Consider the following 27596-nt stretch of genomic DNA (forward strand, 5'->3'; position numbering starts at 1 on the left):
TGTAAAAAAACAACAACCTGGTATTTGACACAACTGTTTTTGTTTTGTTGTACTTTGTAAATACATGAAATAAAATAATGATATGATTCAAATAAATGTGTGTTCTTCATCTGTTCTTTTACATTTTTCAGGAATGTAATAAAAGGAATTTCTTAGTCGCGTATTGTCTTCCAGAATTCAAGATAAAATGTGAATCAAATTTGCATGAATTTTTATAATCACGTAGGGGATTTGGTGCTGTCTTAATTTTTGTTTGTTGTTTGTTTTATTAATTTTCATTTTGTTTATCTGGTTTTTGTTTGTTTATTTTGTTCATCATTGCTGCCTTTTGTTGATTACTTGGTAACAGGACTGGAACACTGACAGGTGGGTTTTTGCTTTTCCAGCATGGCAAAGATGGGAAAACCAATTATTTAAAACATTTTAAAGTATTTTTAATATCTATCGTGAAAATTGAATGAATTGTTATGTTTGTGAATGTAGATGTGTGTGCAAAGTCATTTGAAATAGACCTGCAAGAAACTTGATTTAATTTAGCATTAGGTACATTCTAAAAACTAAAGAGGTTATTTATTGTAAAGATCTAGCGATTCCACAGTTATTCCAGTTAGTAGTCTGTTGTACTCTTCAAATGCAATCAAATTAGTAGATTCTTCAGTAGTTTTGAAAAGCCTAATTCCTCCTTAGAGGTTTCTAAATATTTAGCATGACTGAACTGGATCACATTAGCAGGTTATCTGAGGTCAAATGGACAGGTTCATGCATACATGGTGCCAGTCTTTGCAGCTCAGATGAGTTCTGCAGAAGAACGCAGTTTGGATTTTGCTTTTTATATGGTTCATTCTACAAAAAAAATTGAGTGAACCTGTCCCACCTCATGTTCATCTTATTTTTATATGCATTTTGTTCATGTCTCTTCAACCCTTAGATGCATGACTGACTGAACCCTACACTCGTCCATAACTGGGTAAAAAAAATGTGCTAGAATCAATGTATTTTAATGGCACTTTAGTTATTTTGTCATGTTAAAAGTAATCATATGTATTATATTTTGGTCCACAAAATGATTTCATGTTTTAAATATTGTGGCATGTTTGCCGCAGTGCATTGTGGGTAGTGGGCATTTTGTTTATGTTTATGCATTTGGCAGACGCTTTTTTCCAAAGCGACTTACAGGGGAAAACCAGTTAAATCACTCAATCAATCAAATTTTATTTATATAATGCCAGATCACAAAAAAAGTTATCTCATGACACTTTATATATAGAGTTGGTCAAAAACCAGACTCTAAGCCAATTTACAGAAACCCAACAGAATCCTCCTTACATCTTTACATCCTTACAATTTTGTTGTAAATATGTTATTTTTATGTGCCAGAATTCAGCGGGGTTGTTGTGTTAGTATTAGTTTTGACTTAATATGTGTATGGCAATATTTATTGGCCTTTTTGTTTCTTTTATTTTTTTTTTGTATTTTTGTAATTTGTAAAGTTGCACCCTGAGTGAGAGCCATAGACAGCAATTGCTATTCCGTTGCGATTGTTTCAACACTAATTTTCCTACATGCCAGATTAAAAGCACCACTTCTGCTCATACTTGACACAGTTAACTTTCTGTCAAGTTTCCGCCCACGTAACAATATTTTTCAGTTTTATTTTTATTTATCCACAGAACCATAGACCACCTTTGTGCTTGATGCTAGAGGGTGTAGGTCCAAACCATCTGGTCCATGGTGCAGAATGTAGGATGAATCAAAGTTTCAGATGGAGCTCCATTGTCAATGAATGAAGGTCATTTTGACCCATTTATGGAAGCTTGGGGTGGTAAAGTAACTACAATTTCATAAAATCTATTAAAGATAAGGTAACATTTAAATGACATGTCAAAAACATGTTAATGAGGAATAGCTGCAATATGAAATAATACTTTCATTTATTTATTTATTTATTTATTTATTTATTTATTTATTTTTACAATGATATTGCAAGAAAACAACCTCTCCGCGTCATTTTTGACCCAGTTATGCATAAATGTTCTGAAATTTAAGTGTTTCCGTAATACTACAAATATTTCCATATTATATAATGATCTGGGATTTCATTCATGCACCACTCAGATTAGTTTAAATTGGAGAAATACAGAATTATTATCTCTGTTTTCATCACACTACATCAGCTGACTGGTGTTTAATGAATGCACAGTTTGAAGCGGTAGTTAGGGCTCCAGATACAGAAATAGGCTGCTCAGATCGACATGATAGTGTTTCTCATTCAGGGTGTGTTGTCAGTTCAGATCTATGTGCTTGTTTTCTATGTGCTGCTGCCGTGGAGCTTTGTGCGTCACATTTTCACTGCTCTAAACTTTATTGTTCCAAAGCGGAAGTGCCAACGGGCTACGTGTCAGGAAAACGGAGAAGGAGGCACCGAGGCGGCCTGACTCTACCTGTCTGCAACCAATTCATACATATTTATGCCAAGTGCGGATTTATATTTTAGCAGAGGCGCTATAACAGCGGTTTTTACTGCTGCTCACTGACAATGCTAACCAAGTTTGAGACAAAGTCGGCCCGTGTTAAAGGTGAGAGGCAGATTAGCCTGGTGCTAACGTTAGCTAACACTAATGCTATCTGAAGGGTTAGGGTCTAAACATATTTCGTTGTGCGAAATGTGTGTGGTCGTAACTCACAGGCACATGTATAACCATGTAGCATGTATGTTACATTTCGTGTCTTAAAATAGTTGACGTTAGACGTGAAACTATTCATTGTTGTAACTAGCTTAACTGTTCAACTTAAGCTAGCTGATATTCGCACTGTCTTCGTGACCACCGGCTATGTCACACCACTGGTTGACGTTAAATGCCTTTGAAGGCGATATTGTAATTAAAATAACTGAAATATATTGTAACTGTCTTGCTCGCAGGCCTTAGTTTCCATCCTAAAAGGCCATGGGTTCTCGCTAGTTTGCACAACGGTGTGATTCAGCTGTGGGACTACCGTATGTGCACACTGATCGACAAGTTCGATGAGCATGATGGTAAGACACTAACTCATGTCTCATTATTTTCACTGTGTCCTGCTGTTATTGACAGATGTGTCATATTAGTTCTACATGTGTTTGTCCATAGGCCCCGTCAGAGGAATTGACTTCCACAAACAGCAGCCTCTGTTTGTGTCTGGAGGAGATGATTACAAAATTAAGGTAAGACTTCCCTCACTTAGTGCAAAGAAACATCTGGATCCTAACACAATTGATTGGTGTTTTGCCTCTTGTTATGTGGTTCCTTATAATATGCTGGTAGGAAGGATGTATCACTAAGTCATCTGTATATACTGAGTACATATTCTTGTGTTTTTTCAGGTGTGGAACTACAAACTGAGGCGCTGCCTCTTTACCCTCCTTGGACACCTGGATTATATCAGAACCACCTTCTTCCATCATGTAAGTGGTAGAAGTCCACTTTGGATATCCTTCCTTATGGATATCAAATTCCAGACCAATAAAAGTGTATTTTTTTTGTCGTTGTTGTTTGAGTAGGAGTACCCTTGGATTCTGAGTGCTTCAGATGACCAGACCATCCGTATCTGGAACTGGCAGTCCAGGACCTGTGTCTGGTAAGTCTGGTAAACACACTCTTCACAGTTAGTCATTTGAACTTTTAGATTATAAGAGGGTTATGGTTTCAAACACTTGTGAAGATAGTAAAAAATTTTGTCAACTCTCTGAAAACTTGTCAGATGCATATTACACTTGGTCTTTTAAAAAAATACACAAATGGCCTCAAAGTTGTTGTGTTGGATTTCTTTAAAACTACACCTCTGATTATTTGGGAAAAAAAAACAAGTACATGAAGGTTTAGCCAAATGCTGGTGTAACTAAACATGTTTTGACTCTATAGCATTTAACAATTACTTAACCACTTCTGTTAAATAAAAGGTTAAATTGCAGAACATAACCGTTTCGTTGTTGTCTGTGTCCTCCTCCTTACTTTAGTGTTTTGACCGGTCATAACCACTACGTGATGTGTGCTCAGTTCCATCCATCCGAGGACCTGGTGGTGTCGGCCAGTCTGGACCAGACAGTGCGAGTGTGGGATATCTCCGGTGAGAGTCTGGGGACTGTGGTCCAGAGCACAGTGGGGGCTGGTTTTTGGGAGGGTTGAGTGGTTCAGAGGATGAGGAGGAACCAGGGGCCAGTTTGAGCTCCTGCACCTCCTCATCCTTGTTTCTTACATGTAGAGGACAAATCTCTGTGGGCTGTTTACAGAAACACCTCTGTTATAAACTGGACAGAGACATGTTTACTGTCAGAACACTTTCAGTGTGGCATTTCTGAGTGAAGTCCAACTCTGTAAATCAGGTCCAATCCCAATTCTATCACCTGTCCTTACTCTGTTTCATGTTCTCCTCCATAGGTTAGGGAGACAAACTTCTTATGGGGTTTAGAGGGGGCGTGGTCATCTTCCTCTCCAAATATCCCTCCAACAGGAGTGTTAAAAGAAAATTATAAACCAAAGCAATCATGAAAGAAGTTGATAATTATAATAATTTTACTTTTATGCTTTCTTTTGTTTAGACAAGGTATAATTTTTAGATGTTACCTGCTTGACAGTTTTTGACTGTGACTCCAGTCTTCCTCAGAAGCGTCATCTGACGTGCTGCTCGATGGGCACTGATTGGTTCATTGAGCCGACCAGCTGATAAATGATACATCTGCAGCACGTCAGATGACGCTTCTGAGGAAGACTGAAGTCCGCTGTCAAGCAGATAACATTTAAAAACTATACCTTGTCTGAACAAAAGAGAAAAGGAAAGTATAATTACATTAATAGAAGACAAAATGAACATCATTAGCCTGATAAATATAATTATCTTCACAAACAAGTCAATAGGCTTTTTGGAATATTAATGGTCAAGGCAGATGCAGGGGAATATTTAATTCTGCAAATATGATCAGATTAGACACTGTAATGGCAGAAATTTGTGCTTTACTACCAAATATATAATCAGAATGAAACATTTAAAACCTGACAATTCTTACACAGTAAATAGCAAATCATTTTACTTACATGTTTGTTTTTTTTTATGGTCAGAACATTTTGTCAATCTGAGCTAAAACATTCAGAACACTTGATTCAAAGCAGGCATGAAAACTTTTTTTGTCAAAATGCACAGGAATAAAATAAAGTAAAGCATCAAAACACTCAAACATGATGTTAGTGTTTTACCAAAAAATTTAGACAATGAAATGCATTTGTTGTCACAGTTAGCTTCACCATTTGATTGCTCAGCCTTTGTTATTAATGATAACAAGGAAAAGGCTTTTTATGAAACCTACAGTACTACTTTTTACTAGTTGCACTTGGTAAAAGCTAACTTTTTATCCAAGTAGAAGAGTTGGTGTGATGCTGTTACTTGCTGTTCGACTTCAGTTTATGTTGGAGTTGGAAGAGATAAGTCAGGGCTTTGGATCTAACACAAAACGAACAGTCTGCTGCAAAGTTTTGCACATAAATTATTCATTCTAATCAGTATCAATATAACACAGGACAAAAATAGTCAAGTGTTAATTTTCCTAAACCCCTACTAAACTACTATGTTAGTCATCTTCATTGGGATTGGACTTGGACCTAGTGTTCTGGCTGAAGACAGAGGTTTCAGATCTCAGAGGTGTTTCTGTGCTTCTGCATGCTTAATATCTGTGTTGGATGTAATGTTTGTGTGTCTACTTGTTTTCTTACTAAATAACCCAATAACTGGCTCACATTACCTCAGTGCAACCTGCTTGTCTGTCAAATCTGTGACTGTCTTGTCCAAGGGGGGGGGTATATCCTTCCCATTTCTAACATTGAGCATGACTACATCCATCTGTGGATTTCATGACTTTATCAAATGGTAAATAACTTTCATGCTTCACTCACAGCATTTAGTTAATACCAAGCAAGATCAGACTCTATTATCTTTTCATATATGGGTATTTTCAGCTGTGTATTCTACTAGTGGTTTGAAAGTGTATTGTTGACCAACACACGTCCTGATGTGACTTTAACTCCTCTTGGCATGATGCACCGTTAGCTGACTACCTTAAACCCAACAGGACATACTGTTTGTATTTTTGTAAGCCAGTCTTCATATGTGTATCCAGTTCATTCCTAACCCATAACGTCTGCATGTGACCCAGGCGTCTGTGCGGAAAATGCATGAGGCTTGGATAAATTAAAACATGTTATTCCTCCTCATATTCCTGACATTCAATGCCCCATCAGAGCACGTCTTTACAACGCCAGCCACCACCCACCCCCGCCCCATCAACCCAGTCCACGTACTCCCTGTGTCCACCTTACCCATGCTTTTCCCAGAAACATCCACACTTGCACATGGGTTCTGAGTGTCATTCCTCCATCTTGTCACCTCTGGGTGCTGTTGAGCTACCTGACCACCTCACTGTTTCAATGGGGAAGGAATCATAAATGCAAATGTTGATTTCTCCACATCTTTTCCTGATCTGATTTGAGTCTGGGTGTAATCGGTAACCTGCTGCTGTTCAGTCAAATTCTGGTCTTCTTTGCCAGTGATTCATTAACCCAATCAACAACACTGCTAGAGCCACGATTGTTTCCAGACTCGCATAGATGAGGACGGAGAGAACAGGGTTTGCATTGGTGTGTTTCATCTCTGTGTGTGTGTTCAGTGGTCCAACAGACATCCTCCACCCCACTCTGTTTCATTACATTATATTGACAGTTCTTTTTGTTAACTTTGTTCTCGTTCTCATGTTTCTCCTCCTCTCCTGTGCTGTGGTTGTGCCCTGTGTAACATGAATATGGCTCCCTCCTTGCACCGCGCTATGCTTTGAATGTTGGTTCCAGGTCTGAGGAAGAAGAACCTGTCTCCTGGCGCCGTGGAGACGGAGGTGCGCGGTATCTCTGGTGTCGACTTGTTCGGTGCCTCAGATGCTGTCGTCAAGCATGTCCTGGAGGTAAGCAGGAAGAGTCTGACAGGTTGAGTTTTACAGAGCCAGTGTCCTTTTGATTAAAAAAAAAAAAAAAAAAAATCAAAGTGGATAAACACGTTTAAACTAACCCATAAAAACCCAAACATCCACCGCCGACCAAAGCATCTAAAATACCAAAAATATTGAATACCTGTTGATCCACTAATCCTATCAGTACATGTCAATAATTGGTGTAAAATACAGTTTGTCATCTTTTCATGGTCATCAGATATGACCCATTTGGATGTTCAGACGTTCCGTAGTTACCATGGAAACACCGTCATCTACAAAATTGATTCACCAGTAAAACCCATTGAGCTGGATCAATGACAGTGGGTGGTTTATGTTCAGTTAATGATATCTTTGCTGAAAAAGTCACTTTTTCTTCAGTTTTCTCTGTTTTGATTTAACCTTGAATTTACTCTGAACTTTGCCCTAAGACATTATTAGTATATTGAATATAGGAAAATACATGATTTATGTTAAAAAATGTAAAATACAGAGGATAATATTATAATAAATACTGATCAATCACTCAAAAAAGTTTAAATACAGAGAAAATGAATTTGGGAACTGAAAAGTAGCATTGGGTCTTTATGGGTTAATGTCAGTTTTGTTAATAAAAGAAAAATATGACGCAAAAAAATTCATCATTTTCCGCTTGTTAACTAAGAAACCAACTGTGAAAACTGCTTTTACAGATGTAGTAACATTGACCCTAACAAAGGTAGTTAATATCTTGAGCGTCAGTTTCAGCGCAGACATATGTGATGGATGCCAGTTTTAGGTTTGTGTGTCCGTGTGCAGGGTCATGACCGGGGGGTCAACTGGGCGGCCTTCCACCCCAGTATGCCTCTCATCGTGTCCGGAGCCGACGATAGGCAAGTCAAGATCTGGAGGATGAACGGTGAGGGCTTTTCTTCAGGCTTCTCCAAATACCACTCAGTCTTCACAAACCTTCATTGCTTTTTGCTTAATTCAGTGGATTCCTGTTTCTGAATTTGTTTTGTGTTTCATCCTGTGTTCAGAGTCTAAAGCGTGGGAGCTGGACACGTGCCGAGGACACTACAACAATGTGTCCTGTGCCGTCTTCCACCCACGTCAGGAGCTCATCCTGTCCAACTCTGAGGACAAGAGCATCCGGGTGTGGGACATGTCCAAGAGGACCGGAGTGCAGACCTTCCGCAGGGACCACGACCGCTTCTGGGTGCTGGGGGCCCACCCGAACCTCAACCTTTTTGCTGCTGGTAAGTGTTGACAAATGTAACACAAACACCTGCCTGGTTAACAGTCGGTCCCTCCTGTGGTTGAGCTGGTACAGGACCTACCTGTCCACACCTGTCCAGTCCTTCTGTCTGCTGTCCTCTGTGGGTATCTGTCAGAGCTTTCAGTCCTTAGGAACTTCGTCTTTGGAACAACATATTCATTACATTCACTTTCTTTCCCCCTTCAAATTCCACCTCAAAACCCGCCTCCTCCAAATGGCACATCAGATCTCATTTTACTGTGCTGTTGATTTATTTTATTATTATTAAATGGGCAGGGGTATAATGATGATTCTGTCCGTCTGTGATTTTAGTCCATTCGGTTTCTCAGACACTAGTCACCTGATTCTTTTCAAATTTCACACACTCTTTACATGTGCCTTTCTCCCCCTTTTTGTTTTTGTTTTTTTTTGTTTTTTGTTTTTTGTTTTTTTACAAAATTTTAAAAAGTTTTTGAAAAGATTGAAAGTTAAGACTCTAAATGAATCCCTGGGTAAACAGGGTATCAGTGAGGAGGAGGGACAAAGTGTTGTACAGCTGGGTTGGGATGTTGATAAGTGCCGCCAACTTTTTTAGTTGTTCTCATTATTCTTTTTAATAATGTAACTTTTTTTCCCTCTAACTTTGTAGCCTTACAGTTTGTGTATATATTATGGTAAATTATTGTCACATACGCCTACATCATTGTTTGGAAAATGTTTTTAACTATGCCTTATAAAGTGTCCTTGAGTATTTTAAAAGCTGCTTCTTCTTTGATCCTTATTCTTATTCTTCTATGCAGCTTGTAAAAGTCTGTCTGTGTTTTCCTCAGGTCATGACAGTGGCATGATTGTGTTCAAGCTGGAGCGTGAGCGTCCAGCCTATGCTGTTTATGGAAACATGCTGTACTATGTCAAGGACCGGTTCCTGCGTCAGCTGGACTTCAACAGCAGCAAAGACACTGCTGTCATGCAGCTTCGCAGGTAGGCACTGCCTTTCTGCATGTCTGAATAAATGTGGCTGGTATAAACTTAGACATTGTGACTTAATCATATCATAGTCTAATTGTTGCATTTGGTTTCCTTTCCTGGTCCTAGTGGGTCTAAGTTCCCAGTTTTCAGCATGTCATACAACCCAGCTGAGAATGCCGTTCTGCTCTGCACTGTACGTTCACGTTATTCATAATCCTCTGTTCAAAACAGTCTTCCTTCTTTTTAATCTAATGCTTTTATTGTCCTGCAGAGGGCGACAAACCTGGAGAACAGCACTTATGATCTGTACTCCATTCCCAAAGAAAGTGACTCCCAGAACCCAGATGGTACTGAAATACTAACCCTAACCCTAACTGTATCACCTGTGTATGAATGACATTTGTATCTTGTCCTCCTTCGTTCTGAACACACTTGTTCTTTGTCCTTTTCAGCTCCAGAGGGGAAGAGGTCCTCTGGTCTTACAGCAGTCTGGGTCGCCAGGAACAGATTTGCTGTCCTGGATCGTATGCACTCGGTAGGTTTATATGCAGGTCTACAAAATACTGAAATGTATCGATTGAGAACAAGTTTCAGAATCTGGGGAGGTTTTAGAAGGAAATGATACCACTGCAAAAATATTATGAATCTCTTACATTTTTTTTTTTTCATTTAACAGTGTAAATTCTAATAATTATTGCTATGAAATTTAGGTTTGAAGGTGAAATTTGAAAGCAGGCAATATTATCCCATTTTTGACCAGCTGTGAGTTAAAACTCATTCATGAAAATTTGGTTAGTTTCTTGTCTGTTGTTGCACAAAGCAATAAGATTAGATTTTATTGATCCCACCATGGGGAAATGTCTCAGTTGACAGCAGCAAATACAAAAAAAAAAAACAACAACACAAAAATGAAGTGCTGGGAATACAGAAAACAAAAAATACACTTGTGGAGCAACAGATATAAAGAGAAAAAAAGAGAAATCTGCTGTTTATATAAATACTTACAAAAATTTAGATTTAAACTTTAAAATCATATACATATTTACATTGTGGTTGCACAGGGTGTGATGTGGGTGTGGGGGGGCCTGTGAGAATAATTCATCATTCATACAGTTTTTCAGTTCTGATAGCGGTACTCTAGTGTATATCCACTAAGACCTTTCATCTGTTTCCCTCTTTTTTTTTTTTTTTTTTTTTTAAACTTTATTTTTATTGTTTATTATATGTACATTACAAAATAAGACAAACACCCGGGACATTTGGGATACATTGACTACAATAAACATTGTGACTAACTAACAATTTTTTGTAGTAGTGTGACGTTGAAATGAAAATTGTCCATTTCTTCCATTTATCATGACACTGTTCTTCTTCAGTCAGTCTATGGGTCAGAATCTCCATCTCAAATATTTCAATCACAGTTTGTATCCAGTCGTTAGTTGTAGGTGGTTCTAATCTGCACCATTTTTTGGTAGTAGCCTTTTTACAGGCTGCTAATAGTATTTTAAACAAATATCTATAATTTTTTCTAACATTATTACCAATAATACATCCAAAATACATCACCAAACATGTTCTAAGAATTGCATAACCCAATATCTTAACAATTGTTGAATATACATGAGCCCAGAATGATGCAAGAGTAGGACATAACCAAAAGACATGTGCATGATTTACATTGATATCTACGCCTGTTTCCCTCTTTTAGCTGCTGATTAAGAACCTAAAGAATGAAATTGTGAAGAAGGTTCAGGTTCCGAGCTGTGAGGAGATCTTCTACGCCGGAACAGGTTCGCTGCTGCTGCGCGATGCGGACGGCGTGACACTATTTGACGTGCAGCAGAAGCGATCTCTGGCCACGGTCAAGATCGCCAAGGTCAAGTACGTGGTGTGGAGCTCCGACACCAGCCACGTGGCCCTCCTGGCCAAACACGGTGAGGAGATAAGAGCAATTTAAACAAATACAAAGATCATAAATTCACACGACGGTTATCTCCTCTTGTGGATTTAGTTTTCGAACAGTGTTTGGTTCTGGTAACTGAATTTGACCTAAAAATCAGGGCGTTATTGATGTTAACCTCTTGAAAAAAATGAATTTAATCCAATCTCTTTTTCCCCTCAGCCATCATGATCTGCAACCGTAAGCTGGAGAGTCTGTGCAACATTCACGAGAACATCCGAGTGAAGAGCGGAGCCTGGGATGAGAGCGGAGTGTTCATTTACACCACCTCCAACCACATCAAATACGCCCTCACCTCTGGGTATGTGCTACTGTTTGTCTTATTGTACTTACACTTAACACTGAGGGCTTATCTGTCCGGTAAACATTATAAAGCTCTGTTTCACTTGGATCACGAAACCTAATATCTGAATAGACCAGCTGACTTTAAAAAAGTCTGACAGGCCTATTGTCCAATATTGTTTTACATTACTCAAACCTGAATATGTTCATGTTTTTCACAAAAAAACAATAGATGTGGTGAAATGATTTAATTCTAATAGGGATCAGGTTGTACTGCAGTGGACACTAGGGCTGTATGATGGGGTCAGAAAGTCATATTGTGATTTAATTGCACCACTATCAACAGTTCAAGGTAAATAAAAGTCATTATCAGACTTAGTGGCAGTTGAACGGTCAAAATTTCAAGTAGGAAAATGATCTGATGAATTTGACCTGGGTAATATGTTTGCTGTAAGGGGTTTCCACTGTGTTGATATCATATCTGCATGTGTTTCTGTTTGTGTATGTATATCTCAAAATGTTCAGCATGTTCCAATTTTTCATACAAGTTGGGTCTTTACAGTGTGTTAGTCCTGAGTTTTCTTTCTTTTTTATTTATTTATTTTTTAAAATTTCTTTTAATTTAGTACTCTCCACCTTTGGTTTACCTGTTCATGGTAGTGTAGGGCAGTAGAAAAATGATACTGTGTGATAGTATAATTTAATGCTACATTCACACTGCAGGTAAAAGGGGCCCAGATCTGACTTTTTGCTCATATGTGACCCATATCTGATTTTTTTTGACAGTCTGAACAGCATACATCTGACTTTTTTAAATTAATTAATTACTTTATTTTTAACAAAAAAAAAAACAACTTTTTTTTTTTTCAGGCCATTTTCATATATGGTGCTAGATTGGATACATATGTGATGTTTGTCAATGTGACTTTTGTCTGAACAGTCATGTTCCATTTCATCAGACATTTACATCATTGAAATGCAACAGACATCGCATTTCTGTGATGGAGGAGGCGGGACCTGGCGACTTGCATATCATTAGCTTCATAGCATAATTACCTAAATAATATTTTTGGCCAATTTGTGATATCTGCATAAAATGAATCAGCAGTGTTTGGGAGGGTAAAGTTACGCAGATATCACAGTTCTACTATGATGCTAACGATATTTACGTCTGTAAACACAGTGTGATGTGTGTGACGTCGTGCCTTTTTCTGTGCATTCAGGGCAGCAGACTGTCCACATGTGAGTCTTATGGCAGGTGCATTTGAATAATAATGTGAACAACCATGTGGAAAAAAATCTGATTTCAGCAAAGGAAAAAATCCAAATTGTGCATTAAGCAGTGCAATGTGAAGTCACTGAGGATCTGCAACTTGTTATGTTATAAATTCGTTCGGTCTTTATTTGGGTCACTGTTAATGTACCTAATGTGTGTGTTTGTTTTCCGTGAAGTGATCATGGCATCATCAGGACTCTGGACCTGCCCATCTACGTGACCCGCGTGAGAGGTAACAGCGTGTACTGCCTGGACAGAGAGTGCAGGCCTCGTGTCCTCACCATCGACCCCACCGAGTACCGCTTCAAACTGGCCCTGGTCAACCGCAAGTACGACGAGGTGAGTCTGTCTGTGGGTCATCAGGAAAAAAAACTCATGGTGACTGATGACTGTGATATGGCTTCAAATCCTCAGCCCGTGTATGACGTGTTTGTCACCTTTCCTTTGACCGTGCAGGTGCTTCATATGGTGCGGAACGCCAAACTGGTGGGTCAGTCCATCATCGCCTACCTGCAGAAGAAGGGCTACCCAGAGGTGGCGCTGCACTTTGTCAAAGATGAGAAGACCCGCTTCAGTCTGGCTCTGGAGTGTGGAAACATCGAGGTGTGTTTGTCATGGATTATAAGTAGAATGTGGAGAATGGGTGGTTAATCACATTTATAGAGTCAACCATCTTCATTTTCAAATCTTGCAGATCTGCTCTTCAGTAGGGCTGTGTATTGGCAAGAATCAGGCGATACAATACAAATCACAATAGTCGGTTCACAATACAATATATCATGATACTGTTAACAAGGCGATATTTTTGTTTTGTTTCTTTGTTTAAAAGATTATTTCCTGGAAAAACCTTTAGTGCAGCATTTGGATAAAGTTTTAACACGTGGCTTTACCAGTACAAAAAACCCCACACAAATAAATAAATAAATAATGTTTTACAGACATTACACTTTAAGATCCTGCTTAAATGTTCGTATCCTGTTGCGAAAAGAATACAGTGTTCAGTCTCTGAATCATCCAACATCAGAACATTATTTTTGTGCATTCCCAATAAAAAAGACCAACATCTGCCTCTTTCAGACAGTAAAAAAGTGCTTTTAGGATGAACTGAATTATCCATTATTTAACAAAACAGTGTTATCAATTTAAAAAACCTAAATTTATGATCTGCAATATCACAATACTACTTTTTTAGTATACAAACAACAGAAGAAAATACCCATGTGAATATAGAAATAAAAGAGCTGGAAAAAACAAAAATGAACCTCTGCCATGTCTGCATTTGAATAAATACCTAAAAATATCTATACATTACTTTTGAATATCGATACAGTATCGTGAAATGAAATATTGTGATTTATTGCGACACCGATATTTTCTTACACCCCTGTTCTTCAATGGAACAGATTAAATACCAGTGACATTAGAGATTTCCTTCATTATAAATATTAATTTTCCCTGAACACACAAGCACAAAAACAGTTTTACCAAATCTACACTTTGGTCGTAGTTCTTGTTTTATGTGGTATAAACCAGAGTTTTCATGTGGAGGAAAGGTGAAAACACATCAGAATATGTGTTTTTGTAGGTATCAGCTATGTGTTTACACGGCGTAGCACACATCAGGTGTTGGATCAGTGTCTCCCCTGAAGATTTATCTTTTCAACCTGAATGAATCCAGTCTTGTTCTGTATCTGAATCAAACTTTCAGTGTGGGTTATTCCAAATGTTTTGGATCAATGTCATTAGGTTTCATGTGGCTGCATCATGTCATTTATTTGCTTTTATTCATAGTTTGTGCTTGATTTGTTGAACTCTTTAAGTGATGCAGTAGATCTTAGACGATTACCTTTTGAACCTTTCAGGACAATAAAGTAATAAGAAAGAAACGTATTCATTTTAAATGGGCTGAGGATCAGTGTAAACACAGCGTTTTAGGGACACAAAAATGAACATATGAGCACATAGCAAAAAGTAACATAGCCACAAGAAAAGTGTGCATTTACATCATGGTTTGTTTGGAGGCTATTGAGTGTGTTTAGTTTGAGTCTGTCAGCTCTAAAAGTGTTGGTCTGTTTTAACCTGCAGGAGTTAAAACAGACTAAGTTGAAGTGACAAAAACTAGGTGAAAACTAGGACAGAACTCCCTGATAGGGTTGTCATTATTGCAAAAAAAACAACAACAACCAAATCTGTTAGATCACAAGAGAGGTTGAGTGTAGGAAGAAGTTATAAAGAAATACTTTGAATAAATAATTGAGTTATTAAAGGACATATGAAAAATTGTGATTTAGATTGTAGATTGTCCTGAGATGTTTAGACCAGCTCAGCCACCTCTAATTAGGACAAACTTTCTAATGAAACAGTCAGTTTTTGTGAATTCCTACACATCTTAACGCAGATTCAAAATCTTTATCTATTTTTTCATGCTGTAAACCTTTTTGCACCAACATAGCTCCATAAACATTTCAGGATCAGAGACCTGGAGCCTGTTTTGGCATTGATTTAATTTCACCTGTGCTTATCAGAATCAAATCAGAATATTTTATTAACCCCAGGAGGAAGTTATTGTGTGTTACAGTCGCTCCATTAAAGTATAAGAAGTAGCAGTAAGGAAATTATCAATACAACAGAAAAAGAAGGATGGATGGATGGATATATCTAAATGAAAATAAGTTATTGTGAAGCGGTGTAGATTTTCTACCCTTAGCAGAAATCAAATTGTACTCAAATATTGTTATGGTAGTTAGATAAGTAATTTGTGGAACAGTGTTATACATTTTCTAAGCAAATTGAAGCCCTAATGCTAATAGTCTCTAAAATATATTATAAGATCTCGATCCCTTTTCTTGATGATTTATTGGGGTGTTTTTCTTATATTATATGCCATACAGTCGCAGAAAAATTTTTTAGACCACCCCTTCTTTTCTTCAATTTCTTGTTCATTTTAATGCCTGGTACAACTAAAGGTACATTTGTTTGGACAAATATAATGGTAACAACAAAAATAGCTCATAGTAGTTGAATTTCAGAGCTGATATCTATCTATTTTCCATGTTTTCTTGATAATAACCAAAATCACTTCAGTTCTTCCACTAGTATCTATGGCATTGTACTGACAAAAGCAGTGCTTTTAGACATTCCATGTTTTCTTTTCTGTCTGTTTTAGTCACACGACACACACAGGAGTTAGTACTCAATTGCATAACCATTGTTTTTGATGACTTTTGATGGTCTAATAATTCTTTCCACGACTGTATTTTCTTGTGGGCCAAAATTGCTGTGATTATATCGGCTTATTATAGTCGACTGTGAATTCTCTTGTTGAGGATTTAAGTTGTTTTTTTTTTTTTTTTCTTCCCTTCATTTTCCATGTGTTCAGGTGGCGTTGGAGGCAGCCAAAGCCCTGGATGAGCGCAGCTGCTGGGAGCGTCTGGGTGAGGCGGCGCTGCTGCAGGGTCACCACCAGGTTGTGGAGATGTGCTACCAGAGGACCAAGAACTTCGACAAGCTCACCTTCCTCTACCTCATCACTGGAAACCTGGCCAAGCTGCGCAAGATGATGAAGATTGGTACGTGGCTCTGAGGGCTATTAAACTGATCATGTGGAATATGAGTCGAGTCAACCTTTATCTGTCCTCTTTGTGTGTAGCTGAGATCAGGAAGGACATGAGCGGACACTACCAGGCGGCTCTGTACCTGGGAGACGTCAGCGAGAGAGTCCGCATCCTCAAGAACTGTGGACAGAGTGAGTTCAGCTTCCATACACTCAGTTTATACCGTTCACTTCCTCAGTGTCTTAAATGCACACTCCAGCACTTCGTTCATACTTCTTTGTTGTTTAAAAAAACAGGTAACAACACTTTACTTTAACACATTACAACAATCCCTTTAACCCTGCTTCCCTTTTGGCTCCAGTTTCCAAACCTCTTAATTGTCAGTATTTCAGAGGATGAAACACTGTTGTAACTGTTTTCCTGCATGTTTCCAGAGTCTCTGGCTTACCTGACGGCTGCCACCCATGGGCTGGACGAAGAGGCCGAGGCACTGAAGGAGACCTTTGACCCAGAAAAGGAGACGGTGTGTGGGCTACATATTTCCTCCATAACACACTATCTTAAAGCTGAAGCCAAACCTACTTTCCCTTTCATGTCAGAGGTAACGTTGGCTAACATTAGCGGTAACTCTGTGTCTTTTAGGTTCCAGAGGTTGATCCCAATGCGCAGCTGCTGCAGCCCCCTCCACCCATAAACCCTCTGGACACCAACTGGCCTCTGCTCACTGTCTCAAAGGGCTTCTTTGAGGGAGCCATTGCAGCAAAGGGTCAGTCAGCATCCACTGTAATCTGAATATTTGGTGATGAAGAAAAATCATACTAAAAACTGTGGATTTTAAAATGTATTTACTTTTAGGAACAGTAGTGTGATTAATCTTACTTTATTAAGGCCAAGTAATCTATTGTGACCATTTTTAGTTTTCTATTCCCCAGTTTCCCATATTTAAGTGTAAATGTACCTCAACACTAGTTGTGTAATAAGGGGGTTAAACCTGGGTCTCTTGAATTTGACAGTGGGTTTTTTTTGTTTATATTGCAGGTAAGGCAGGTCAGATGGCTGCTGACCTGGATATGGATGCTCCGGGAGGAGAAGGATGGGGAGAGGATGCAGAGCTCCAGCTTGATGAAGGTAAACTGGCAACATTCTGAGAGCAGCTTACATGTACAGTATTTATTTTAGGTTTCATAAAGTAAAAATCCATTTGTTGTTTTAATTACTCTTCGTGTCGTTCTGTCTCAGATGGCTTCATGGACGCCCAGGATGTATTAGGGGATGAAGGAGGACTAGGGAAAGAAGAGGGAGGAGGATGGGAGGTAGAGGAAGACCTGGACCTTCCTCCAGAGTTGGTAAGAGAAGTTACATCTGTACATACAACACTGAAACAGCTAGAATATTAATATTAGACAAAAAAATGTGGACATAACCAAAGGAATGTTGCCTGTTAATTTTAGAATTGCTGTTTTGAAGCCTAATACTGTCTAAATACTGTTCTTGTCACCACCTTATTTTTTTGAGTAAGATAAAGTGTTGAACTGGGCTCAGCTGGTCACTCCACTAATGCTACTGTACGTTTACTGAAAATACTGACCACCCCACTAATCATATACATGGACAGAGTATTAGCCACTGGGTCAAAAGTCCAAAAAACATACAAGTAATGTGTGGACACTGTTTTATCCAAATGAGGCTACCATGGAAGTGTGTAATTCCTTGAATGTCTACACGAATCTGGCTCCAAAACGTGAATGAACCCCCATAGACCCCATGATAAAATGTCCAACTTTACAGCAGAAATGAACATGGTTACAGCCTCATTTTCATCTCTGTGGTTAAGTTCATCATTCATGACAATTGAAAGAGGTACATTTTTATATAATTACCTGTTTAGATCATATTAAGCCTTACATTTTTCATTTAGATGTTGCATTCTAAGAGGTGAGCATCATCTACTTCCGGGATTCATGGTTATTGGCCTTTGGTGTAGACACTATGGATGTTTTAACTGTCATTACCATGGTTCTCTTCCCTTGTGACCGGCCTCAGACAGTGTGAATCTTTGTGTTGTATTTGTTACTATACACCAGTGGGTATATGTCTTTCATTCATCACTCTTTCCCTTTTCATCAGGATCTACCGGCTAGCACAGGTGGAGGAGCAGAAGACGGTTTCTTCGTTCCACCCACCAAAGGCGTTAGTCCAACCCAGATGTGGTGCAACAACTCCCAGCTGCCAGTGGACCATATCCTGGCCGGCTCCTTCGAAACGGCAATGAGGGTATGTTCACATGATCATAAAGCATCCTGTTCTTTTCTATTTAAGCCAAGCCCTTCCTTGAACTAACAGTTTCATCACACACCTCCGTTCCCCTCTACCTCCTCAGCTGCTCCATGACCAGGTTGGAGTCGTGAACTTCGGCCCCTACAAGTCTCTGTTCATGCAGACTCTGTCCAGGGGCCGTACTTGTTACCTGGGCCTGCCCTCCCTGCCCTGCCTGCGCAGCCATCCTCAGAGGAACTGGAAGGTACAATTAGCTTTAAAATGAATAGTTCATGTTGGTTTCTGATTTCGTTTTTATCTCACCAGCCGATCAGCCATTAGCGACGGTGAAGGTGCTGTGTCATTAGCGATTTTTTTTTCAAACATCTTCTCCGATAAAACTACTGGTCGCATTCATTTCAGATTTTATGTGTATCTTCCATGGGACAATCTCTACAAAGTTTGTTCACGATTTCGAGAAATTTAGATTTTTGACAAATTTGTGAAATATTAAAGGTGCGGGAGACTTTCGTGACCAGTTTTTCATCAGATCTGTCAGACTTCAGTCATATTCTCAGTATCACGAATCTGTAAGTCTTTCTGTCATTACTCACCTGAATCTCTTGCATTACGGTGAACAGTTTCTTAGTGCCATCCACCAGAAACAAACCATGTGTTTACAAACAGTGTCGGGAGGGAACTCGGGCATCTTTGGAATTTTGTCGCGATGTGCATTGTGGGAAACGACGGCTCGCACCACTTTCTGACAGCGGCAGCGTGACCATATGATATTATATGGATGAAACAAACATGACGTGGAAACGGCTGAAACACGGAACCGGCAGGAGGAATATGCATAGAGGGAAGGGAGCTCCTGCCGTTTAGGCATCGTGTCTGTAGCAGCACAAACCAGCGTTTCCCACAATGCACGTCGTGACAAAATTCCGAAGATGCCCAAGTTACCTCCCAGCTCTGAATGTAAACACATGGTTTGTTTCTGGTGGATGGCACTTCGAAATTGTTCACAGTAATGCAAGAGATTCAGGTGAGTAATGACAGACAGACTTACAGATTTGTGATACTGAGGATATGACTGAGGTTTGACAGATTTGTTGAAAAATTAGTCATGAACATCTCCCACACCTTTAAAATGTGCCTTTCCTTATAATGGTTCATATTTTAATGGTTCATAACATGTAAATGGTTACAGATATCAGTCTAGTTCCTATTGATCACTGATAGAAGTCATATATGGACTTTGATTGAATGAGTTTAGTTCTCCTCCAGTGAAAGAACCACCCATTTCTACTGGGAGATTGGTCTCCTGCACCCAGACCACAGGACTGAAACGTAGAGACAGAACCTGACAACCTGGGATTGATTCTTGATGAGACATGGCACTGAGATACAGGGACACTGTGGTCCTATTCTTCACATTTTCTTTGTTAATATGCATATGTGAATAACTCTACATTCTTCTAGGACTGCGGTGCAAAGCAGGGTCTTCCCGCTGTAGGTCTGCGTCTGGCGGACCTCATCTCCCGTCTGCAGCAGTGCTACCAGCTGACCACGGCCGGACGCTTTGAGGAAGCTGTGGAGCGCTTCAGAGCCATCCTGCTGTCTGTCCCTCTGCTGGTGGTTGATAACAAGCAAGAAATTGCAGAGGTGAGCGACGAGCAAATTCAAAGAAGTACAGCAGCATCTATTCATTATTTTCATCAATTCAATAAAATGATTATTTGAAAAGATGAAAAAAATGTGAATCAGACATGTATGAAAATGACCAACAACTTGTCCTTTATTCTAGAACCAGCTGAAAAAACACCACAAAAAGTATAAAAGGAAAAGGATATGTAAGAAATATCTATATAGAAATAACAATAACAGTGTGTATATATACAAATATCTATAGATATAAAAAACAAACCAGTCCAATGACATCTATAAACAATCTGTCAGCTCAGTCTGAAACGCATTTGGATCCAACTGAGCATGGAACTAACATCCAACTGAAACAAACACTCAGATTTATAAAGTTTGTGTTAAAGATTTAAAGTTTAAAGAACTATGTGATGGTTCCAATGCAGAAAAGTCAACATATAGACATTTTCTGCCTTTTTGTCCTCATCCCCTCTGTTGTTTGTGTTGATCCTGGCCTCATGTGCATCACAATAAGCGTCTGTGTGAAACACAATAGTGGAACCAGTGTTTAACAGCAGAGAAATTAAGGAAATGAAGCTTTGATTCAGGAAAACTGTTGAATGATTTTATTACTTGATTAATCCTTTCAGCTCTACAAAGAAGTGCAGTAAAACTGGTCATGTGATTTGGAAGCTCCTGTGAGCACCAGATTTCACAGTGGAAGTTTTAACGAGGAATGTTTTTAAAAAGGTCCACATGGGTATTCAGACAACATAAAGCTGCTGTAAAAATTGCCTGATGTGAAGTAGGACTTGCATTTATAACAGTCTTAGAAGAAGGTAAATAAATCTATTGAAACCTGCAGAAAGTTTTGACTGTATGAAATTCCTAAGTCAGTGTTTTTCAACCTTGGGGTCTGGACCCCACATGGGGTCACCTGGAATTCAAATGGGGTCACCTGAAATTTCTAATAATTGTTAAAAAAGCAAATTATAAAAAATATATGGAGAGTTGAGAGAGACAATCACAATCCATAAAAGACATGACAAACTCTGAAGCTGAAACTGAAGCACTGTGGTTTTGTTTATCTTTCAAATGGTCATAGTGGTCAGTTTCAGATGCTGCAGCTCTTTCATAGTTCATAGTTTGAGTTATTGTTTGTTCAGTATTAATTTGCAGCAATTCTCACTTTGTGCAATAATCTCAACCTGGTTTTTCTGTCTCCGTCCATAATAATATACATTATGTAGCCTAAATGTCATCTAAAATTAAAGTTTATTTGCAACATAGTATAGCAAACTGTTACATGATCAAAAACAAGTTAATTTTAGCACAAAAAAAAAGTCTCCGTTTTGAATGTCTGGGGTCACCAGAAATGTGTGATGTTAAAATGGGGTCATGAGCCAAAAAAGGTTGGGAACCACTGTCCTAAGTTGTAATGTGTGTGTTTCAGGCTCAGCAACTGATCACAATTTGCAGAGAGTACATAGTGGGTCTGACCATGGAGACGGAGAGGAAGAAGTTGCCTAAAGACACGTTGGAGCAGCAGAAGAGGCTGTGTGAGGTAAAGCTGTGTGTGATCAGCAGCACCGGCCCACTGACCATCATCTGTCTGATTCCTGAGCCTCATGTCGTTCTCTTGGTGGATGTTCTTGTCACAGATGGCAGCCTATTTCACCCACTGTAACCTGCAGCCGGTCCACATGGTGCTGGTGTTGCGCACAGCCTTGAACCTTTTCTTCAAACTCCGCAACTTCAAGATGGCTGCCGGCTTCGCCAGACGCCTGCTCGAGCTGGGACCGAAGCCCGACGTCGCTCAGCAGGTTGGATGAGCACCAACCACAGCTTCACTGACGTGGTTGTTTTACTGTGATGACATTCATTTTCTTACAATCATGTCAAAACCTTCCCTCTTATTTAGACCCGCAAGATTTTGGCAGCGTGTGAGAAGACACTGACAGATGCTCATCAGCTGAACTACGACCCCCACAACCCCTTTGACCTGTGCGCCGCCTCCTTCGTCCCTCTGTATCGTGGACGTCCTGTAGAGAAGTGCCCACTGTCTGGAGCCTGTTACTGCCCCACCTACAAAGGCCAGATCTGCAGGGTCACACAGGTATGACGGGAAATACTCAGAAATCCACTGAAAACCAACGAGATGGGTTTAAAACCAATTAAATTATACTTTACCTTTTAATTTTACTATGTTGCACAGAATTTAAAACTGTCTTGCAGTAAAGAAAAACAGACTTAAAAAGTGATCCAGTATTGAGTTTAAAATTACACTTGAAGACGTTTAAGTGTTAAAATGACAAAACCCAATTCCGTCAAGAAAAGAAAAGCACAGACTCAAGATGCTGAACAGGAAGACTGGAGCAGAGCAGTCAGTCTAAGGCCTTTTCCCACTTAACTAGGACACAAATGAAGTTTGTATTCATCAATATATTTAAATATATGAAACAAATCTTTTTATTGACCCAGTGCTACTTTGGTGGCAGTTCCCAAATGAATTTTTCCCACTATTTAACCTTTCCTAAATGATTCTTACCATTTGTTATAATATTATCCTCTCATTTTCACATTTTATCAGTGAAAATCATGTACTTTTCTGTAGAGTGGTACGTTTGACTTATGAGTTTAATTCATTCCGTTGTCAAGCTTGTAACTCAGTTTGCTCGTATGTCAAATCAGTTTTCCCCATTGAAATTAATTGAAATGCCATTAATCGGTTCCAGCCCCCAAAATTCAATGTTGTAGAAGGTGACAGTGTTTCCACAGTAACTACAGAGCCTCTGAACGTCCCAATGGGTCATATTTGATTATCATGAAATGATGACAAATTCTGTTTCACACAAATTACTTACATGTATTGATAGGATTAGTGCGTCGGTACTTATTAAACAGTATCAAGAGATGATTTTTCTTATCTTAGTCTCATTTAAATTCAACTTACATCAGTAAACGCAGAATTTTTTTAATGACGTAATTTTTAATAGGCAAAGTGTGCTTTGACTAATAAAAAAAACAAAAAACCTTAAGTTACTAATTTTCATCCTAGTTTCAGTTGAAAAACTCCCGCACAGTCTCAGTCACTGTAGGAAAAAGTACAACATTCCTGTTTTCCTGATCTTTATCGGGTGTATGGGCAGTATTACGCTACTATACATATAAATACACACAGAAGCTTTAAAGGTTAGATTTACATAGCATCACCCCTGTTGTTTGAAATGTGTACAAAATGTCAAAAAGAATACACAAGAAAATGACAAAAAGAAAAAAACGTAAACATTATATATTAAACTAATTAAAAAGAAAATAACATGAAGAGGAAAAAGGTCAAAACTGGATCAGTGTAGACAGAAATATTCTTAATAGGGTTAAAGTCGGCAACTCAGTCCTAGAATAATATACAGATATAATTTGGTCTACTTGTTTTAACCTTTGACCTCATCTCCCAGGTGACAGAGATCGGCAAGGACGTGATTGGTCTGCGTGTGAGTCCACTTCAGTTCCGCTGAGAGAACAAGACGATAGGAACAGTGATCTGTTTCAGCACATCCACCCTTCCTCCTCTGTAGAATGAATACAACTATTAATGTGGAGATGTATCTATACGTCTGCTCTCAGTGAGCCAATGTTATGTTCAAAGCTTTTAACCCTTTCAGCTATATAATCACCACCACCCTTCATGGCAGGAAGCATTTCTTCTAAGTGCATCCATGTGATCTCTGTTTGGAGCTGTAAACTGTCTTCTGCCTCTGACTGTAATAAAAGGAATCCTTCAATATGAACACCTGTCTGTGCATCTGTGAAAAATGACAATAAAAAGCTTGTTCTCAAAAGACATAAGATGTGATTCTGTGTGTTTCTGATGGAAGATTTTTTTTCCCCCTTTTTTGTGATTATGAAATGAATGAATAACATTCGGTACAAGGTTCAGCACAGGAGTGAGTCATGAGGAAGTCAGCTGAATAAATACAGAAGTGGCTCCTTTTAGTTGGTACTATAAAGAAAAAACAATATAAAACAGGGAACTTCTGGTATGGGATATACTAGATTGGTATTGATACAAATATTTAGCCAGATATAAATTTAACAGGAAATCTTAAAAGTTGAATACTTCAAAATTGGAGCTGCCATTTTAACAGGGCGGAACCAAACAGCGGAACCCGGACGTTTTCTATGTCAGCACTTCCTGTTGTGTTTTTTTAGCTTTTCTAACCAGGAAGATGGATTTACTCTCGAACAAATGGATCGTTAATGTGCTAATTTGTTGTTTTTTCATTGGTGAGTTGGATTATTATAATGTTAAATGCTTTCGCCCACTTATTTGTTCGTTCTTTCTTTGCGTTTCTGTGTGCGACAGTTAGCTTTGATTGACTTCTTTGTGTTCGGAGTTAGCTGGATGCTAAGCTAGCTAGCTGTCCTGATTGGCTTTAATATCCGAACCGGTTTTAGATAAAAGTTTCACAGTGAGTGGAAGTGTCGTGGTAATGGTCTGCCGGTGTTTCACAAAGGGGAAACGTGAACAGTCTCATACGGGGTTGATTCTGAAGTCTGTCCAGTGGTTTGTGTCTTAGCCGGGTCACTGATTCTGTCTGTGTGGAAAATGAAAACTCGGCATCAGCGTGACTGCTCGTGATTCCCTCCTGCAGCTGGAGGGATTAAAAGCCCTAACGTCACCTGCATTTAATGCAAAAAATAGAACTACTGTAATGTTTCAGATGGCATTTCTACACACATGTTGCGAATAAAGCAGGTGAAAGGTTGTCTGCTAAATCTTAAGGGTGCCTTTGTAAACTCGATGATCCAGTAAAACTCAACCGAGTCTGTTTTTTATGTGAAATAACTGCAGTGTTTAGAGGAAAAACACAAGGGAAAAGTTGATAAGATTCAAGTGATAGGTCCTGACTTGTTGCCTTGTCTAAATAATGGCTGTTATTTAAGGGTTGAAATATTAAAGGCATTCAATAGTTTGTGACAAACTAGTCTTCAGTTAAGAGAAACTGCAATAATTAGGGCTTTTCAGTAGTAATTTCAGTAGTCGACTAGTTATTGACTGTCAGCTTATGAACTCAAGGAAAGAAAAAAAAAAAACAATGGCTATTTGTTATTGCTGCACAAAAATACATTTTCTTTCCTTTAACAAGAACATTTGGTTCACTTGTATATGTAGTAGTAGTATATCCACTGTTAGTACTTGTATTTGTAGTAGTAGTAGTATATCTACTGTTAGTACTGGTATTTGTAGTACTTATACTAACTCCAGCTGATCTCCTTTTGACAGTTCTAGTTCAGTTTTCTGTGCATCAGTTCCATCCATGTGTCTCCCCCTGCTTCTCCCCCTCTCCCCCAGTCTCTCTCTATCTCTATCGCTCTCTCGTTTCTCCTCCTTTACTCTCTCTTTTTAACCCCAACTGGTCCTGTCTGGGTCTGTTCCAGGTTTCTGCTGTTAAAGGGAAGTTTTTCCTCACTACTGTCACCACTCACTAGTGTTTGCTCCTGGAGGATTCTGTTGGTTTCTGTAAATTGGCTTAGAGTCTGGTTTCAACCAACTCTATATGTAAAGTGTCATGAGATAACTTTTGTTATGATTTGGTGCTATATAAATAAAATTTGGTTTGGTTTGATTTGATTTGGTTCACAACAGTTCAAATGCATAACAAAGTTGGTTAAACAACTATTCAATTAATAGTCAATAAATATTGCAGCAGCAATAAAATACTTTTCTTCCTTTAATAAAAGTCCAACAATCTACAGTCGTCCTCAAAATTATTCAGACCCCTGCCATTTTTTGTAACTTTTTGTTTTTGTGATGGAAATGAATGAGTTTTGTCAAGTTTGTTTGTGACTTATATTTGATACACAAGTGAGGAAATAAGAACAAATGATACTTGGAGAAATACTTTATTTCAGGAGTATTTTATTAGAGGATTTCTAAAAAATGCCATGTTCAAAATTATTCATACCCTAGGTTTACTAAGTCCAAAGTCTTTTCTTAATAGTCAATAGAGTAGCCTTTGTTCTTGATAATGGTTCCTGTAAGTGTCCACAGGTTCTCTTCTGTCTCCTGTGGGGTTTTGGTCCACTCTTCCTGGACCAAAGCCTCCAGCTGGGTCCGGTTGGATGGTCTCCTACTCATCACTCTGGTCTTTAGCTCCCTCCACAGATCCTCTAAATGATTTAGGTTAGGACTTTGACTGGGTCATGTCCTTGAACCACTACTGCACTACCTTGGTGGTATGCTTGGGGTCAGTGTCCTGCTGGGACATCCAATCAGGACCAGTCTGTGTGGGAGTTTGTGGGAGGTGAAAGCGGTTTCTCACAGATTCAGCAAAGAAATGACCCAGATCGCTCCACCGTAAACTCCTCCAGTCCACCAGGGTTGTTTTATAGAATGAGTCTATTCGGTGGATGGAGGTAAAGGACACATGTGGGTTCAACACTCACCAACAGACAAACTGCTGCTGCACAGAACTCACATTCCCACAATGCACTTCACAACAAGATTTCCAAAAAGGCCCGAGTGACGTTTGGGTTTGTTCTGTAAACAAGTGGACTGTGTTTCTGATGGAGTCATCTGCGAAGGTGTTCATAAATAATAAAAATAATGGATTAGATTTCTATTGAGCTTTTTTGGGCACTCAAAGTGCTTTCCATACATTCATTCGCATGATTCAGGTGCAGAAGCACAGACAGACTAACGGATTAGAGATAATTAGGATCTGACTGGGGTTGGACTCATTTGAACAAACATCTGGGATCAAAGTCAGACACTGCTTTAAGGAACCCATGGAGAAGCACTGTTTTTTTTTTCCTGTGTTTTTTTTTTTTTTTTTCCCTGTTATTTCAAGGGCGAACTGATGATCCTGATTCCACGTGAAATGATTTGACACTGATCTCATCCTCTAAGAACATTATTATTTGGACACCTATTAACGGATGCTCAGGGATAATGTGACTCAGTTGCGTTTCTTCAGTGACAGTTCAGTGCAGCTTTAGAACTCAGCACCAGCAGGAATCCAGCAGCATCTGTAAGCATCCCCCTAATCTTCTTGACGTTCAAGTGAATCATTAGGACTTGTGAGTCACATTGATCTTTGATCCTGTATTGATTAGAATAAACCAGAGGCTGATTTGCTGTTCATGAGTAAAGCTTGGACTCTAATTCATCCAGCAGCAAAGTTCTCATTTGGTCATTATTTTATTTTTGTATTTTCCTTAACCTTTATATAACCAGGAAGGACTCAGAGATCAAACATTTATTTTACAAGTACATAACTGCCTCTGTGTCACTTCTTCATGTAAATACCAATCTTTTTAATCATACATCAGGTTAAAGTCTTCTTTGCAAGATTTATTGCACTATTTATTTAATTGTCTTTTGTTCATATGTTAAAAAAAGTAGCTGTAACGTGCGT

At 38.9% G+C, this 27596-nt stretch overlaps 2 protein-coding genes across 2 annotated transcripts in view; both read left to right on the forward strand.

Moving 5' to 3' along the window:
• The first annotated feature begins 2381 nt into the window (after positions 1-2381).
• On the forward strand, positions 2382-24021 carry LOC115437003 (coatomer subunit alpha). The gene is made up of 30 exons (XM_030160054.1): positions 2382-2576; positions 2921-3034; positions 3126-3199; positions 3359-3439; positions 3536-3612; positions 3992-4101; positions 6867-6976; positions 7799-7898; positions 8020-8238; positions 9068-9218; positions 9333-9399; positions 9478-9553; positions 9659-9741; positions 10915-11140; positions 11329-11467; positions 12901-13063; positions 13181-13327; positions 16104-16293; positions 16374-16469; positions 16713-16801; positions 16921-17044; positions 17317-17406; positions 17518-17624; positions 18406-18552; positions 18659-18799; positions 20017-20199; positions 21629-21739; positions 21837-21998; positions 22097-22291; positions 23634-24021. Exons 1-30 carry the CDS (start codon positions 2537-2539, stop codon positions 23691-23693), a joined length of 3672 nt encoding a protein of 1223 aa, XP_030015914.1. The 5' UTR covers positions 2382-2536; the 3' UTR covers positions 23694-24021.
• Positions 24022-24310: 289 nt separating this feature from the next.
• The window catches only part of LOC115437005 (nicastrin-like), a 39962-nt gene continuing 36676 nt past the window's right edge, over positions 24311-27596 (forward strand). The window contains exon 1 of the mRNA XM_030160055.1: positions 24311-24462. Coding sequence (XP_030015915.1) covers positions 24405-24462 — 58 coding nt within the window. The 5' untranslated portion in view covers positions 24311-24404. The remainder of the gene's footprint in view (positions 24463-27596) is intronic.

This window comes from Sphaeramia orbicularis, chromosome 17, assembly GCF_902148855.1.
Source record: "Sphaeramia orbicularis chromosome 17, fSphaOr1.1, whole genome shotgun sequence".
Lineage (NCBI taxonomy): Eukaryota > Metazoa > Chordata > Actinopteri > Kurtiformes > Apogonidae > Sphaeramia > Sphaeramia orbicularis.

Coding starts and splice junctions, on each gene's coding strand:
- LOC115437003 (XM_030160054.1), top strand. CDS start 2,537: ATGCTAACCAAGTTTGAGACAAAGTCGGCCCGTGTTAAAG. Junction 7,899..8,019: donor CAAGATCTGGAGGATGAACG/GTGAGGGCTTTT, acceptor TCCTGTGTTCAG/AGTCTAAAGCGTGGGAGCTG. Junction 22,292..23,633: donor AGATCTGCAGGGTCACACAG/GTATGACGGGAA, acceptor CTCATCTCCCAG/GTGACAGAGATCGGCAAGGA.